The sequence below is a fragment of the Crinia signifera genome, chromosome 5 (assembly GCF_055691185.1).
Source record: "Crinia signifera chromosome 5, ASM5569118v1, whole genome shotgun sequence".
NCBI classification, from domain to species: domain Eukaryota; kingdom Metazoa; phylum Chordata; class Amphibia; order Anura; family Myobatrachidae; genus Crinia; species Crinia signifera.
Window position 1 is genome coordinate 250,845,059 of NC_139221.1, and position 16,594 is coordinate 250,861,652.

At 45.1% G+C, this 16,594-nt stretch overlaps 1 protein-coding gene across 3 annotated transcripts in view; it reads left to right on the forward strand.

Annotated features, from left to right (window-relative positions):
- The window catches only part of PFKP (phosphofructokinase, platelet), a 149,094-nt gene that overhangs the window by 81,851 nt on the left and 50,649 nt on the right, over nucleotides 1–16,594 (forward strand). For all 3 annotated transcript variants that reach the window (XM_083188807.1, XM_083188805.1, XM_083188806.1), the window contains exons 11-12: nucleotides 5,848–5,912; nucleotides 9,576–9,645. In XM_083188807.1, coding sequence (XP_083044933.1) covers nucleotides 5,848–5,912; nucleotides 9,576–9,645 — 135 coding nt within the window. The remainder of the gene's footprint in view (nucleotides 1–5,847; nucleotides 5,913–9,575; nucleotides 9,646–16,594) is intronic.

Genomic DNA, 16,594 nt, shown 5'->3' on the forward strand with positions numbered 1-16,594 from the left:
AACATAAATGTTAATAAAGTGTTAGGGTGTGCTACCCTGGAGCAGACCAGCCATACCAACAAAGGAGGAATCACACTCCCAAACCCATCCCATGCACAATAACAAATTTATGGGCCTAATAGCCCAGTGTAAGGCCACATGATAATGGCTTACAACATCTGAGAGCCAGCTTACCTGGAGATACCCCTGGCTTCTCCAATGGCACTCAGGTGTCAGCAATCCCTCCTATTGCTGACCCATCTATGCCTCTCAACTGCACAACACTTTTATTGGTAAGCTGCTCAATCAGAGGTCTGTCATTCAGGTGCCAACAGGGAGGGGTAAATCTGGTTAGGAAAAAAAACAGTTTGTATCCCTATTGCACACTGAATGAGAAATATACATATAATAATCAGATAATACAGAGATCTTGGTTGCATATATCTGCAGATATAGGGTTAAGCCCCCAGGCCGTACGTCAAGGCGTCTCTGTCACTGGGGGTCCCTAACACTGGGTATGGGTCTGGGGTGTGGGCCCCCAACATGCCGACACAGGCTGACTACTCCAGGGCAGCACACAAATGAAAGTTAGTAGGTGTTAAATAAGAAGCACATAAGTGCTATGTAGGGAGGTGAAGGTGTGATTAAAATAATACATACAATAGGGAAAAAACATAAATGTTAATAAAGTGTTAGGGTGTGCTACCCTGGAGCAGACCAGCCATACCAACAAAGGAGGAATCACACTCCCAAACCCATCCCATGCACAATAACAAATTTATGGGCCTAATAGCCCAGTGTAAGGCCACATGATAATGGCTTACAACATCTGAGAGCCAGCTTACCTGGAGATACCCCTGACTTCTCCAATGGCACTCAGGTGTCAGCAATCCCTCCTATTGCTGACCCATCTATGCCTCTCAACTGCACAACACTTTTATTGGTAAGCTGCTCAATCAGAGGTCTGTCATTCAGGTGCCAACAGGGAGGGGTAAATCTGGTTAGGAAAAAAAACAGTTTGTATCCCTATTGCACACTGAATGAGAAATATACATATAATAATCAGATAATACAGAGATCTTGGTTGCATATATCTGCAGATATAGGGTTAAGCCCCCAGGCCGTACGTCAAGGCGTCTCTGTCACTGGGGGTCCCTAACACTGGGTATGGGTCTGGGGTGTGGGCCCCCAACATGCCGACACAGGCTGACTACTCCAGGGCAGCACACAAATGAAAGTTAGTAGGTGTTAAATAAGAAGCACATAAGTGCTATGTAGGGAGGTGAAGGTGTGATTAAAATAATACATACAATAGGGAAAAAACATAAATGTTAATAAAGTGTTAGGGTGTGCTACCCTGGAGCAGACCAGCCATACCAACAAAGGAGGAATCACACTCCCAAACCCATCCCATGCACAATAACAAATTTATGGGCCTAATAGCCCAGTGTAAGGCCACATGATAATGGCTTACAACATCTGAGAGCCAGCTTACCTGGAGATACCCCTGGCTTCTCCAATGGCACTCAGGTGTCAGCAATCCCTCCTATTGCTGACCCATCTATGCCTCTTAACTGCACAACACTTTTATTGGTAAGCTGCTCAATCAGAGGTCTGTCATTCAGGTGCCAACAGGGAGGGGTAAATCTGGTTAGGAAAAAAAACAGTTTGTATCCCTATTGCACACTGAATGAGAAATATACATATAATAATCAGATAATACAGAGATCTTGGTTGCATATATCTGCAGATATAGGGTTAAGCCCCCAGGCCGTACGTCAAGGCGTCTCTGTCACTGGGGGTCCCTAACACTGGGTATGGGTCTGGGGTGTGGGCCCCCAACATGCCGACACAGGCTGACTACTCCAGGGCAGCACACAAATGAAAGTTAGTAGGTGTTAAATAAGAAGCACATAAGTGCTATGTAGGGAGGTGAAGGTGTGATTAAAATAATACATACAATAGGGAAAAAACATAAATGTTAATAAAGTGTTAGGGTGTGCTACCCTGGAGCAGACCAGCCATACCAACAAAGGAGGAATCACACTCCCAAACCCATCCCATGCACAATAACAAATTTATGGGCCTAATAGCCCAGTGTAAGGCCACATGATAATGGCTTACAACATCTGAGAGCCAGCTTACCTGGAGATACCCCTGGCTTCTCCAATGGCACTCAGGTGTCAGCAATCCCTCCTATTGCTGACCCATCTATGCCTCTCAACTGCACAACACTTTTATTGGTAAGCTGCTCAATCAGAGGTCTGTCATTCAGGTGCCAACAGGGAGGGGTAAATCTGGTTAGGAAAAAAAACAGTTTGTATCCCTATTGCACACTGAATGAGAAATATACATATAATAATCAGATAATACAGAGATCTTGGTTGCATATATCTGCAGATATAGGGTTAAGCCCCCAGGCCGTACGTCAAGGCGTCTCTGTCACTGGGGGTCCCTAACACTGGGTATGGGTCTGGGGTGTGGGCCCCCAACATGCCGACACAGGCTGACTACTCCAGGGCAGCACACAAATGAAAGTTAGTAGGTGTTAAATAAGAAGCACATAAGTGCTATGTAGGGAGGTGAAGGTGTGATTAAAATAATACATACAATAGGGAAAAAACATAAATGTTAATAAAGTGTTAGGGTGTGCTACCCTGGAGCAGACCAGCCATACCAACAAAGGAGGAATCACACTCCCAAACCCATCCCATGCACAATAACAAATTTATGGGCCTAATAGCCCAGTGTAAGGCCACATGATAATGGCTTACAACATCTGAGAGCCAGCTTACCTGGAGATACCCCTGACTTCTCCAATGGCACTCAGGTGTCAGCAATCCCTCCTATTGCTGACCCATCTATGCCTCTCAACTGCACAACACTTTTATTGGTAAGCTGCTCAATCAGAGGTCTGTCATTCAGGTGCCAACAGGGAGGGGTAAATCTGGTTAGGAAAAAAAACAGTTTGTATCCCTATTGCACACTGAATGAGAAATATACATATAATAATCAGATAATACAGAGATCTTGGTTGCATATATCTGCAGATATAGGGTTAAGCCCCCAGGCCGTACGTCAAGGCGTCTCTGTCACTGGGGGTCCCTAACACTGGGTATGGGTCTGGGGTGTGGGCCCCCAACATGCCGACACAGGCTGACTACTCCAGGGCAGCACACAAATGAAAGTTAGTAGGTGTTAAATAAGAAGCACATAAGTGCTATGTAGGGAGGTGAAGGTGTGATTAAAATAATACATACAATAGGGAAAAAACATAAATGTTAATAAAGTGTTAGGGTGTGCTACCCTGGAGCAGACCAGCCATACCAACAAAGGAGGAATCACACTCCCAAACCCATCCCATGCACAATAACAAATTTATGGGCCTAATAGCCCAGTGTAAGGCCACATGATAATGGCTTACAACATCTGAGAGCCAGCTTACCTGGAGATACCCCTGGCTTCTCCAATGGCACTCAGGTGTCAGCAATCCCTCCTATTGCTGACCCATCTATGCCTCTCAACTGCACAACACTTTTATTGGTAAGCTGCTCAATCAGAGGTCTGTCATTCAGGTGCCAACAGGGAGGGGTAAATCTGGTTAGGAAAAAAAACAGTTTGTATCCCTATTGCACACTGAATGAGAAATATACATATAATAATCAGATAATACAGAGATCTTGGTTGCATATATCTGCAGATATAGGGTTAAGCCCCCAGGCCGTACGTCAAGGCGTCTCTGTCACTGGGGGTCCCTAACACTGGGTATGGGTCTGGGGTGTGGGCCCCCAACATGCCGACACAGGCTGACTACTCCAGGGCAGCACACAAATGAAAGTTAGTAGGTGTTAAATAAGAAGCACATAAGTGCTATGTAGGGAGGTGAAGGTGTGATTAAAATAATACATACAATAGGGAAAAAACATAAATGTTAATAAAGTGTTAGGGTGTGCTACCCTGGAGCAGACCAGCCATACCAACAAAGGAGGAATCACACTCCCAAACCCATCCCATGCACAATAACAAATTTATGGGCCTAATAGCCCAGTGTAAGGCCACATGATAATGGCTTACAACATCTGAGAGCCAGCTTACCTGGAGATACCCCTGGCTTCTCCAATGGCACTCAGGTGTCAGCAATCCCTCCTATTGCTGACCCATCTAGACACACCCCAGACCCATACCCAGTGTTAGGGACCCCCAGTGACAGAGACGCCTTGACGTACGGCCTGGGGGCTTAACCCTATATTTGCAGATATATGCAACCAAGATCTCTGTATTATCTGATTATTATATGTATATTTCTCATTCAGTGTGCAATAGGGATACAAACTGTTTTTTTTCCTAACCAGATTTACCCCTCCCTGTTGGCACCTGAATGACAGACCTCTGATTGAGCAGCTTACCAATAAAAGTGTTGTGCAGTTGAGAGGCATAGATGGGTCAGCAATAGGAGGGATTGCTGACACCTGAGTGCCATTGGAGAAGCCAGGGGTATCTCCAGGTAAGCTGGCTCTCAGATGTTGTAAGCCATTATCATGTGGCCTTACACTGGGCTATTAGGCCCATAAATTTGTTATTGTGCATGGGATGGGTTTGGGAGTGTGATTCCTCCTTTGTTGGTATGGCTGGTCTGCTCCAGGGTAGCACACCCTAACACTTTATTAACATTTATGTTTTTTCCCTATTGTATGTATTATTTTAATCACACCTTCACCTCCCTACATAGCACTTATGTGCTTCTTATTTAACACCTACTAACTTTCATTTGTGTGCTGCCCTGGAGTAGTCAGCCTGTGTCGGCATGTTGGGGGCCCACACCCCAGACCCATACCCAGTGTTAGGGACCCCCAGTGACAGAGACGCCTTGACGTACGGCCTGGGGGCTTAACCCTATATCTGCAGATATATGCAACCAAGATCTCTGTATTATCTGATTATTATATGTATATTTCTCATTCAGTGTGCAATAGGGATACAAACTGTTTTTTTTCCTAGCCATTATAATGGCACAAGACCGACGCGATCCTCACGATTTCAATGTTAAAAAATATTTTAACATTGAAGCCTATGGCAAAATCGGGGGCATCGCGTCGGTCGCGTCGGGACCAATGTTAATGGTCCCGACCGACGCGATGCCCCCAAATTTTGTACCTTTGCCGGCAAAATGGACCTGATTTCAAAGGAAATCGGGTCCATCGTGTGGATCGTGTACCTTAACTTAAAGGTACACGATCCACACGAATGTGGCCGTGCTAGGAAACAAGTACCTTTTTTTTCTGTGGAAAACACATTGCAGGAAATAAGAGGTTTGTACATTAAAGATTTATATATAAGACCAACATTGCGGTCCATTCATGAGTCTGTGTGTTCACTTTGCCAGCATGCAACTTTCAAATGGAGACAAGAAAATATTACCAGCAAATTTCTGTGTTCGTTAGTTAGGTTGTCGCTGATGTTGAGTTGGGTGATGTCTCATTTAAAAATTTTAAAAGTTATGACAAATTGTCTTCTAAAATGCCATTGTCAACACCACAATATAAAACACAGTCAAAGGTAACATAAAAAGAAATAAATGACTGTGCACATTGTATTTAGTATTTATATTCATTTACCCGCAAAAAATCATCTGGTGTCTTTTCATTGATCTGAGGTAATTGAATTGAGGGTCTATATGTCAAAAATATAATATTGCAGTAATAACACTTCCAACACATTTGTAACCATTGCAATAATAAATGATAGTAGTATAATGTCAGTTACTAGCAGGCATACAATTACAGTAACACAATACACTTATACAATAACATGACAGAAATACATTTATACACAAAGTGTGCACATGGCTAAATGCTCTATTTATTGTAGACTCAAGAAGTGCAGAAGGCGATGGATGAACAGAGATTTCAAGATGCAGTAATGCTGCGTGGAAGGTAAAGGTCATATTATATATTTACTTTCCTCTACTGTTAGAATTTCTGATATTTTATGATATTAAGAATACATATTATATAAAACTTGTTCTTACACTTAGTACAGATTTGCCCTTAAACACCTGGGCCCTGATTCTGGTTAGCTCGCAAAGCAGCAGTAGTTTGCTAGTTTGTGATCCATGTAACGCAGCCCACCGGGTGTGTGAATACCCGCCTCCGGTACACTGCGAATATCCCTGCAGCAATACGAATTGATGTTTTGCATTAACGTCCATTCGCAGGCTTGCGTGGGGGCAAAAATCATTCGATGGCCGCCAATCATCGAATGATGTAGAGCTCACTAATCTAAGCCACTCTCTGGTGACTCTACCTGGTCCGAGAACAGGGTGGGCAGCTGACATCCGGTGACGTCAGCCACCCGCCCCCCGGAAGGTAGGTGGCCGCCCCCCATTCGCAAGTAGATGCCCATTGTCTTTGTGGGGTGCGCAGCCTTGAGTCTGTTTTTGAAGGATTCTAGAGTGGGAGCCTATGGAATTGTGCGGGGAAGTGAGTTCCATAGAGTTGGAGCCATATCGCAGACACAGTGAATCAGCCGTATCGCAGACACAGTGAATCAGCCATATCGCAGACACAGTGAATTAGCCATATCGCAGACACAGTGAATCAGCACCCATAGTGTACAAGAGACTCACTTGGACACAGATGTACAAACATCACACATCAGATTGATTAGTGCAGTCTAGCAAAGTAGTTTTGTCTCTTTCAGTTGTTTTAGTTATGAGAATACTGTAAGAGGAAGATGTTTGGCACAGCCAACCTGGCATTCAAGGAGGACTATTTGGCACAACTGAAGCCACAATGTATGAGCACACATGAAGTAAGCAAAGGTCTGCACTGAAGTTGAGGAGACCATTCTATTTGGACTAGTGTTCATAGTAATTGTTCTTTCCAGATGCAACTAATAATAATGAATGTGACCAAAGTGCCCCTTGATCTGGCTTGTGCAGTCAGCTGTTATTGATACCCTACCTCAGCGCCCAGCAGATGTAAAATTGGATACCTGTACTTGAATTCAAAGTTAGCAGTGGACCAAATACATCCGTGGTAGCAGAAAGGAAACACATGATGCTCATATCTAGATGTGTTATGCCACCGCTGCCAGTTATACATTCCTGTGCGGAACTTTTACACTGTATGTGACTTTTATGTCTTTCTGTTATAATAATAATATAACTATAACTGGTCCTTAGATCTGCGTTAGATGTGACAATAAGTGGAGTGGTCCAAACATGGCTTCTGCAGAGGCTGATCGGCTATCACACTGGGTTGTGCAGTTTATCTTCCGTGCAATGTCAGGATTGTGGCTGTGCACTTATGCAAATAAGGCAGATATGCATGATTCTGGGTCTTCCATCTACCTGTATATGAAGAGAGAACAGTGATGACAATGTAGACTGAGTACCAGATAGCATAATGCTTGCCAGCACTAACAAAGCACTTCTGATTGGCTCATTGTAAATGCACAGTTCTCACTGAAATGTGCTTTCTTCGTTGCTCTGGCATATTTTATTCATATATGTATACATTTTTGTTGTGTTTGCAATGTTAAAGAGACTTTTGAAGTATTATTGATGCATAATAGTGAAAGAGTATTAGTCAAGTAATGCCAGTGGTTAAAAACATGGCCATATGTGCATGTTACATATGCCTGATGTATATTGTGGCCTAATACTGGTGCGGAACCTTCCCGCATCTTATTATGGGGAGTATTAAATGTGTGCTGATATTTCGGAATTATTGGCACTCATCTACTCAATACGGCCATTTCCGACTGCATTGAAGCCATTTGTATTGTTGAAAATGGCACTGGATTGTCAAATCTGTGTACATTTTCGACCAAATACACATGGATTCCGACTGTCAGGAAAGCTTCCGAGAGTCGGAACATTAAATATCGACGATCGAATTGACGGCAGATTCTGACTGTCGGAAACGTTCCGTCAGTCGGAATCAAACATTGAGTGCCCCCTTTGTGTGCACCACAGCATATTGAAACTACTGTATGAGCCTACTTTTGACTTGATAGCGGGGAAATTTGTACTCAAAATGGGCAAAACCATGCTGCACTGCAGGTGGTGCAGAAAGGGTTAGATTTGGGTGAGTTATTTTGTTTCTGTGCAGAGTAAATTCTGGCTGCATTATTTTTACCCTGCAATTTAGATTTCAGTTTGAAAAGACCCCATTCAAATCTAACTCTGCACATGTTACATCTGCCCCACCTGCAATGCAGCATGCTTTTGTCCATTTTGAGAACAAATTTGTCCTGTGATCAAGTCTGAATTAGGCCCTATATGAGCGTATGGCTAATATCCTGTTATATCTGCATCAGCCCTATGTTGTATCTTCTTTATATGTGTTTACCCATGTAGCTTCATGGTGGGCTATCCCACGCTAAAGGCCCCCATACACTATGCAATTTTGGGACGATTTCATCCGATTTCGGCACTTTGGGCAGATAACCGGGTGATATCGGCCCAAAATCGCAGTTGTGTGACATCTGATCCGATCCGATGCGCAGTCCCGTGCGCATCGGATCGGATCAGGGAGGTCGGACGGTCAGCAAATAAGATCATCCGACCTCCCTGTATGCTATGCATATGCCTGCCCACCTGACAGGCATATGCATGCAGACACCGGGGGAGCACGGCGGGCAGACACACTGACCTGGCCGGGCATGCTGTGATCACAAATAGCAGCGCTGCCGCTGCGGGACGGGACGCACAGTGGCGGCTATTAGATTTTTAAAATACCTGTCAAATGACAGGCCGTTCTGTGATTGGCTGAGAGCTCTCTCAGCCAATCACAGAACGGCCGGTCATTTGACAGGTATTTTGAAAATCTAATAGCCGCCACTGCACTGCCCGTCCCGTCCCGCAGCGGCAGCGCTGCTATTTGTGATCACAGCATGCCCGGCCAGGTCAGCATCACTCGCCGCACCCGGCACCCGCCGGGAACTCATTTGAGAGCCGCCGCCCGCCCCCACTACTGCCGCCGCCCGCCCCCACTACTGCCTCTGCCCGCCCCACTACTCCTCACCGCCCTGCAGCTCCCCATTTGTTTTACATGTGATAAATCGCAAGCGATTTATCACATGTAAAAACTGGCTCATCAAGTGCCAAATTGTATGTGAGCCTCCTGGGGAGCTGCCGGGCGGCTCACAGGAGAATTGGGTCCGACTTGTCCTAAGGACAAGTCGGCCTAATGTATGGGGGCCTTAACAGTATCCCATTGCCAAGCAAGCTCTTCCTGTATGGTCACATGCTAATGATGTAGCCTAGAGCTTAATGTTTTGGTGTCCACAATCTACAGATCCTGCTGATAAGACAGAGGAGAGCCTTAAAAAGACATAAACATGAGGGTGATAAAGAGTGAGAAACAACTAGCAAATCAGCTCCTAACTGTTATGCTATAGGCCATGTCTGAAAACTGACAGTTATGATTTATCACTCTTTGGCACCCCTGCATTTATCTCTTTTTACATCTTAATACACCTGTCATTTCATTTATTTGAACCTGTGTTGCACTTTTTTCCAGATTCCTAAGAGACCTGTAGCCAGAACTCATATTAGTTATACCAAATGTTTCTTTCTGTTCATGTTTTAGGAGTTTTGAGAACAACCTCAACACCTACAAACTCCTCTCTCATAAGAAAAATATATCTGAACTTCCTAAGGTAATGACAGTCCTGAAATGTTCTTACTGCGATCCTATTGTGTCATCTACACTAGTATATGTTTTTTGTCTTTCTTTATCTTTCAAAATGTCTGCATCAGTTCTAGAACTGTAACAATACAATAAGGGGTATGCGGGGGTGATTCTGTCTGTTCCCCAATATAAACATACTGTATAATCAATAGAAATACATTTTAGAAAGTCAAAATGTAGGTTATACAGTAAGTATGGAAAAAAAATATTGTTTAGAGTAGAGATTACATTATAACATATAATAGAATAAAGCTCCTCGCCCAATTATAGGAATGCATTATTTTGGACCTTATTCAGGTCTGTACACAAGGTCCCCTTGTCCGCACGGGGACCGACATTTTCTTATTGCGCATGTGCATACACTTGTTGCGTGCGGCCACGGCGACCAGATTGTTCGCCCAGTGCACACAAGCAGCCTTGCGGGCGGGGGGGCAGAGAGGAGCGTGGGGCGGCGGGCTGTCTCATTACCATAAGGGAACACCCAGAGTTTCATGGCCGTTCCCATGAGAACTCTGGGCAATCTCATGCTAATGAGGCATGACGGACAGGCAGGCCCGCCTACTTCCCCTCAAGCAGACACACATCTGTAAGCAAATTTGCCTTGCGAATGGGTGGCGGCCAACCAAAATTCTTAAGGCGGGGTTTGGAGGACTCGCAGCCTTGCCAATAAAACCAGAATAATCCTCTAAAGTTGCCCATAGCACCCATCAAATTCTAGCTATCAATTTTTATATAGAATGTGGTCGTTAAATGATAGCTAGAAGCTGGTTGTCGCTATGGGCAACTTTGCCACTTGTCTTTATAAGGTTTGGCACAGTTACACCATAGCGTGTATATTTCTGTAAGAGGGCTCAAATTTCTATGCAATATACATTGTATGATGCAGACTTATGATGGCCATACATTAGAGCGATTTTAAGGCCAATGCACGATTTTGATGGCTCTTGGGATGCATTGTATGTATTTTTGTGCACAACATGAGATGTTTCAGTACAATCCAATGCTTGGGTCAGCGGGTTGTGAGATGTAGAGAGGATATGGATTAATGCCCTATATTTGGTGGGCAGTGTTCCACTGTGTGTTTGTTCACAGCAGTGGGGGTGCTATCCCAAACAATTTACATTGGAAAAAGACAAGTGAAAAAGAAGGGTTTGTGTGGATGCACTCCTATGGACAATCAAAATAAATTTTGGAGGGTATTCCTTTTCAATTTCAAAAATAGTGGAAGCTCCTTTTATCTTTATTAGGACCAGAATGGATAAGGAGACCGCCACAAGTAGCGAAATAAGAGGTTAAAAGAATTTTTTCACATTGACCAACATACGTATAGTGTACTTAAAGAGAAGAAAATTGTGATTTCAAGAATTTAAAAGTGTAGGCAGATAAGACTGTCAGTGTTGGTGCTTGGATGTAAACAGGGGTAATTCCCCACTGGAGTCCTTGCACACAATATTTAATCTGTACCAATCAGGAACTTCATTTGATTACCACTTATGCTGCTTTCAGACCGCATAACTGGCTTTGACTCTGTATTTGAAAACGTTTCCAAAAATGTGTCTGCCAGGTAAAACCCCTTTCACACCGCATCTCTTAAACGGTATATTACAGTTAAAGTGCCGTTTTTTTACACTGGCAGACCCGTTTTTGGAAACTTTCCAAATACAGGGTCAAAGCCAGTTCAGTTTTCAGCGCCCCCCCTGCATCCTCATCCCCCCAGAGCCCGGCCACCCCCGTGCCCGGATCCCGCAGCCTGGATCGGAAGCTACTGCTGAAGTACAAGCAGTGGGCATCGGACACCACAGCCAGCGAGGTCGCTGCCCGCCTGCTCAGGCCAGGAGGATGCTTGTCCGGAGTGCTGAGGGTGCTGCTTCTGCCGCCGCATCCTCCTCCAGCGGGGACAGAACGGAGAGCAAGGGGGGAGCCTGGGTGGGCAGCAAGCCGGAGCTCGGATGCCCGGGGAGGGAGTGTTGGGAGGAGGGCAGTGGCATGGCTCTACCCCGGGGCTCTGACAGCCTGAGCCCCGCTGTGTGCCACTGCCAGGGGCTGGAACTGTGTCCTCCTCGTCGCAGCCCTGTGTGGCGGTTACCGTCCCGGCGCACTCCCTGCACCATACCCCGGCCACACTGTACGTGCAGCTACACGGAGAGAGCAGCCGCCGTCTGGAGCCGCATGAGAGGCTGCTGCTGGTGCAGAGCGACTACCTCTTACAGCTGTGAGTCAGGGATCTGTGCCGGATGCAGGAGGAAGGCATGGAGCTGGAGCTCAGATGCCCGGGGAGGGAGTGTTGGGAGGAGGGCAGCTGCATGGCTCTACCCCAGTACTCTGACAGCCTGAGCCCCGCTGTGTGCCAGGGGCTGGAACTCTTTCACTGCGTGGCCGCGGCCTCCTCCTCGGTGGAGGAGCTGAGTGCCGAGTCGCAGCCCTGTGTATTACCGTCCCGTTGGTGAGTAGCAGGAGGCTGGGGGGAGTCAGGGGATGTTAACCCGCGTGGGGGGGTGGCGGCGGGGGTCTCCGGTGCGTCTCCGGTGCTATGAATATTTAATGAGCGCTCATTAAATATTCACTGCACTGAATTTAGGACCCAGCTCATTGGCTGGGTCCTAAATACCGTTTCAGACCCGAAATACCGGGTCTGAAACGGGTAGGACCCTCCATTTTAACCGTTTTACAAAAATGGCTTTTGTAAAACGGCAAAGTGGTTCTGCACCTTTCAGACCGCACAGATTACCGTTTTAAAACGGTTAAAAATCTGAAAGGGGCATTATTTATACTTGTTGGATTATGCCTCACTTGGCTTTCCTTGGTGTGGTAAGTCGAATGTTTACTAAGTTGTTAATCAAGGAGATTTACAGACAGACTGCGTTGGCACTATGCCTAGGGTTTAAAGGCAAGATATCAGTTTTGTATTTATGTCTGATATAATAAGAACATGGAGTGACAGCCCCCTCTGTTTGGTGAGTATATCACAGGCACTGTCTTCAAATAATATGGTGCTGTGCTGTGCTGCTGTTCAATAGTTGGTAATACATATGATACCTTGACCGTTCTCAAGTCCTATTGCCTTCTGCTGGCAGAATGTACTGTCGGCAATCTCCTAGATACAGTCTGTAGGAATGCCCAGTGTGTGTTTACATATGCAGGCAATACATGTAATTAGGGGTAAATTCCCCACTGAAGTTTGTAGTGTTCAGTCTGAATATATATGCAGGTAATACATATAATTAGGGGTAGATTCCCCACTGAGAATTATGCATATTGATATTCAGGCTATATCTATATAGAACTTCAATCGATTACCACTCACTGTGGATCAAATGTTTTTTATTATTGTTATAGGAGATTGTGGACAGAGAAAAGTGCAATATTTGTATCCAATTCTTGTGTTTGTACTATTTGAAACAGAGTTGTAATGAGGATACAATGTTTGCTAAGTTGGCATTTCGCCCACAGCTTTTGGACAGATTTACAAATTATCTCTATGTCTTGAATGCTCGGGATAAGGGATGGCAGCGTCACCCAGCAGGTACACTATACGTATGTTGGTCAATGTGAAAAAATGTGGCGGTCTCCTTATCCATTCTGGTCCTAATAAAGATAAAAGGAGCTTCCACTATTTTTAAAATTGAAAAGGAATACCCTCCAAAATTTATTTTGATTGTCCATAGGAGTGCATCCACACAAAACCTTCTTTTTCTCTTGTCTTTTTCCGGTTGTGAGATGTATCCTATGTGTTCAAGGGAAATTGTGAGACGATTCGGATCGGATACTGGTCACTTTTATGCATGGCCAGCATTACTGTCACACAAATAATAGTGAATAGAGAAGGCAGGGTAGTTGAACACAGGAGCAGTGAGGAGTGGGGGGGGGGGAGTACAGCAGTACAGCAGGGTGGGTTGCGGTGGGGTAGATAAATTAATGCACATGGATAACAGTCGTTCATTCACAATCAAATAAGCCAGCGATCGTGAATCCCCTATGTACTACAATAAGCTGGTTTTAGGATGGAATTTGGGCAGTTTATCTCAGATATGTGAATACATACATGCAGATATCATCCTATTTCCTATATCAGTGGTTCTCAAACCCCACACAGTTCACTCACACTTTTGAAGATAATTATTTCACTTTTAATTCTGTGAAGAGACCTGCAAAACATGCACTGTGTGGGGTCCTGAGGACCAAGTTTGAGAAACCCGAGTCCCGACAGCGTCTGAGACGGTCCTTTAAAGAATTAGCGCTGTAATGTACGGTACTGTATTTAAGGTCAAGTCAACCCCCTCCTCCCCTGGAAAGGGAGGAGGCGATTGACATACACATTATGCACAGTACCAACAGTTAAAAATATTCAGCATCGGCTACGTGAACGTAAATGCTTGTATACTGTAGGATCATGACACTACAGTACACGGCCCTTTTGCGCGCTTCGATGTTCACGAGCGACTCATTTGCACGAGCGTCTCATTTCCTATGAGCAGCTCATCACGCACGAGCGTCTCATACAGCAAGCGCGCTCCGTACGGCGAATGGCGGGTTTCCATTGGCACATTGCAGTATAGCACTCCGACTCTAGCTTGATGGAGCATTAGCCACCCAGTGGTGGCGGATTGTATTGCATGGCGTGAACCCACGCCCCTTGGCGGACGCCGGCGCAAGAAGAATATCGGAGCGCCAGAACCTCCGCCATGGCGGCCTGGCGGCAAGGATGGAACCTGCCCCATCTGTATATGAATGTGAATTGTATCCTGCCCCACAGTAACCAAGAGGCATGAAGCAAAGCAATACAGAATTTGCCATATATTTGGACATACCAAGACAATATATAATAATATATTGCTTGTATTATTACATTGCAATTAGTACATTGTGTGATTTCTTTTGCAAGGGGGCTGCCCCCATAAGTCACCAGTTATACAGTGGTATAGATTTATATACTGCGCTGGTCTCTTTACCACTGTATATACAATGTACTGTGTTGTGACAGCAGGAGACTGGAGTGTTCCAGGTAAAGGTATCAATATTCATTTATAATGTGTGTATTGTGAGTATTGATTTAATATTGAAACAGATTGATAATGGGCTATTAACACATAAAGAATAACTATTTTCCCTTCTTCCTAACAGGATAACACTCATTTTGGTGTACGTAATTATGTGCTTAGAGGTTAAGACTGGCCAACATTTCTATACAATATGCTTTAATACTGCATGTGGAATATCTTGTGTGGGGTTTTACAGCTTGCACATATCCTTGTTATGCATGAGCAAAGCAGTCTCATCGCTAGCTTCCATTCAGCCATATAACTATAACTGCTAGTGATCCCAGGTATACTAACCAATACACTGCACTCTTACATGCTGTCTGTGCTGTCAGCTGAGAGAGGATCAGCCATGTAACGCTAACTGCTAATGATCACAGATATACTGTACTAACCAGTACATTGCACTATCACACACTGTCTGTGTGCTGTCAGGCGAGATAGAATCAGCCATGTAACTCTCTCACTGCTAGTGATCCCAGGTAGACTCACCAATATACTGCACTCTTACATTCTGTCTGTGCTGTCAGGTGAGAGAGGATCAGCCATGTAACTCTCTCACTACTAGTGATCCCAGGTAGACTCACCAATATACTGCACTCTTACATTCTGTCTGTGCTGTCAGGTGAGAGAGGATCAGCCATGTAACTCTCTCACTACTAGTGATCCCAGGTAGACTCACCAATACACTGCACTCTTACATGCTGTCTGTGCTGTCAGCTGAGAGAGGATTGGCCATGTAACGCTAACTGCTAATGATCACAGATATACTAACCAGTATATTGCACTATCACACACTGTCTGTGTGCTGTCAGGTGAGAGAGGATCAGCCATGTAACTCTCTCACTACTAGTGATCCCAGGTAGACTCACCAATATACTGCACTCTTACACGCTGTCTGTGCTGTCAGGTGAGAGAGGATCAGACATGTAACTCTTTCACTGCTAGTGATCCCAGGTAGACTCACCAATATACTGCACTCTTACATTCTGTCTGTGCTGTTAGGTGAGAGAGGATCAGCCATGTAACTCTCTCACTACTAGTGATCCCAGGTAGACTCACCAATACACTGCACTCTTACACGCTGTCTGTGCTGTCAGGCGAGATAGAATTAGCCATGTAACTCTCTCACTACTACTGATCCCAGGTAGTCTCACCAATATACTGCACTCTTACATGCTGTCTGTGCTGTCAGGCGAGAGAGGATCAGCCATGTAACTCTCTCACTACTAGTGATCCCAGGTAGACTAACCAATACACTGCACTCTTACACGCTGTCTGTGCTGTCAGGCGAGATAGAATTAGCCATGTAACTCTCTCACTACTACTGATCCCAGGTAGTCTCACCAATATACTGCACTCTTACATGCTGTCTGTGCTGTCAGGCGAGATAGAATTAGCCATGTAACTCTCTCACTACTACTGATCCCAGGTAGTCTCACCAATATACTGCACTCTTACATGCTGTCTGTGCTGTCAGGCGAGAGAGGATCAGCCATGTAACTCTCTCACTACTAGTGATCCCAGGTAGACTCACCAATATTCTGCACTCTTACATGCTGTCTGTGCTGTCAGGTGAGAGAGGATCAGCCATGTAACTCTCTCACTACTACTGATCCCAGGTAGTCTCACCAATGTTCTGCACTCTTACACGCTGTCTGTGCTGTCAGGTGAGAGAGGATCAGACATGTAACCTCTAACTGCTAGTGATCCCAGGTAGACTCACCAATGTTCTGCACTCTTACACGCTGTCTGTGCTGTCAGGTGAGAGAGGATCAGCCATGTAACTCTCTCACTACTACTGATCCCAGGTAGACTCACCAATATTCTGCACTCCTACACGCTGTCTGTGCTGTCAGGTGAGAGAGGATCAGACATGTA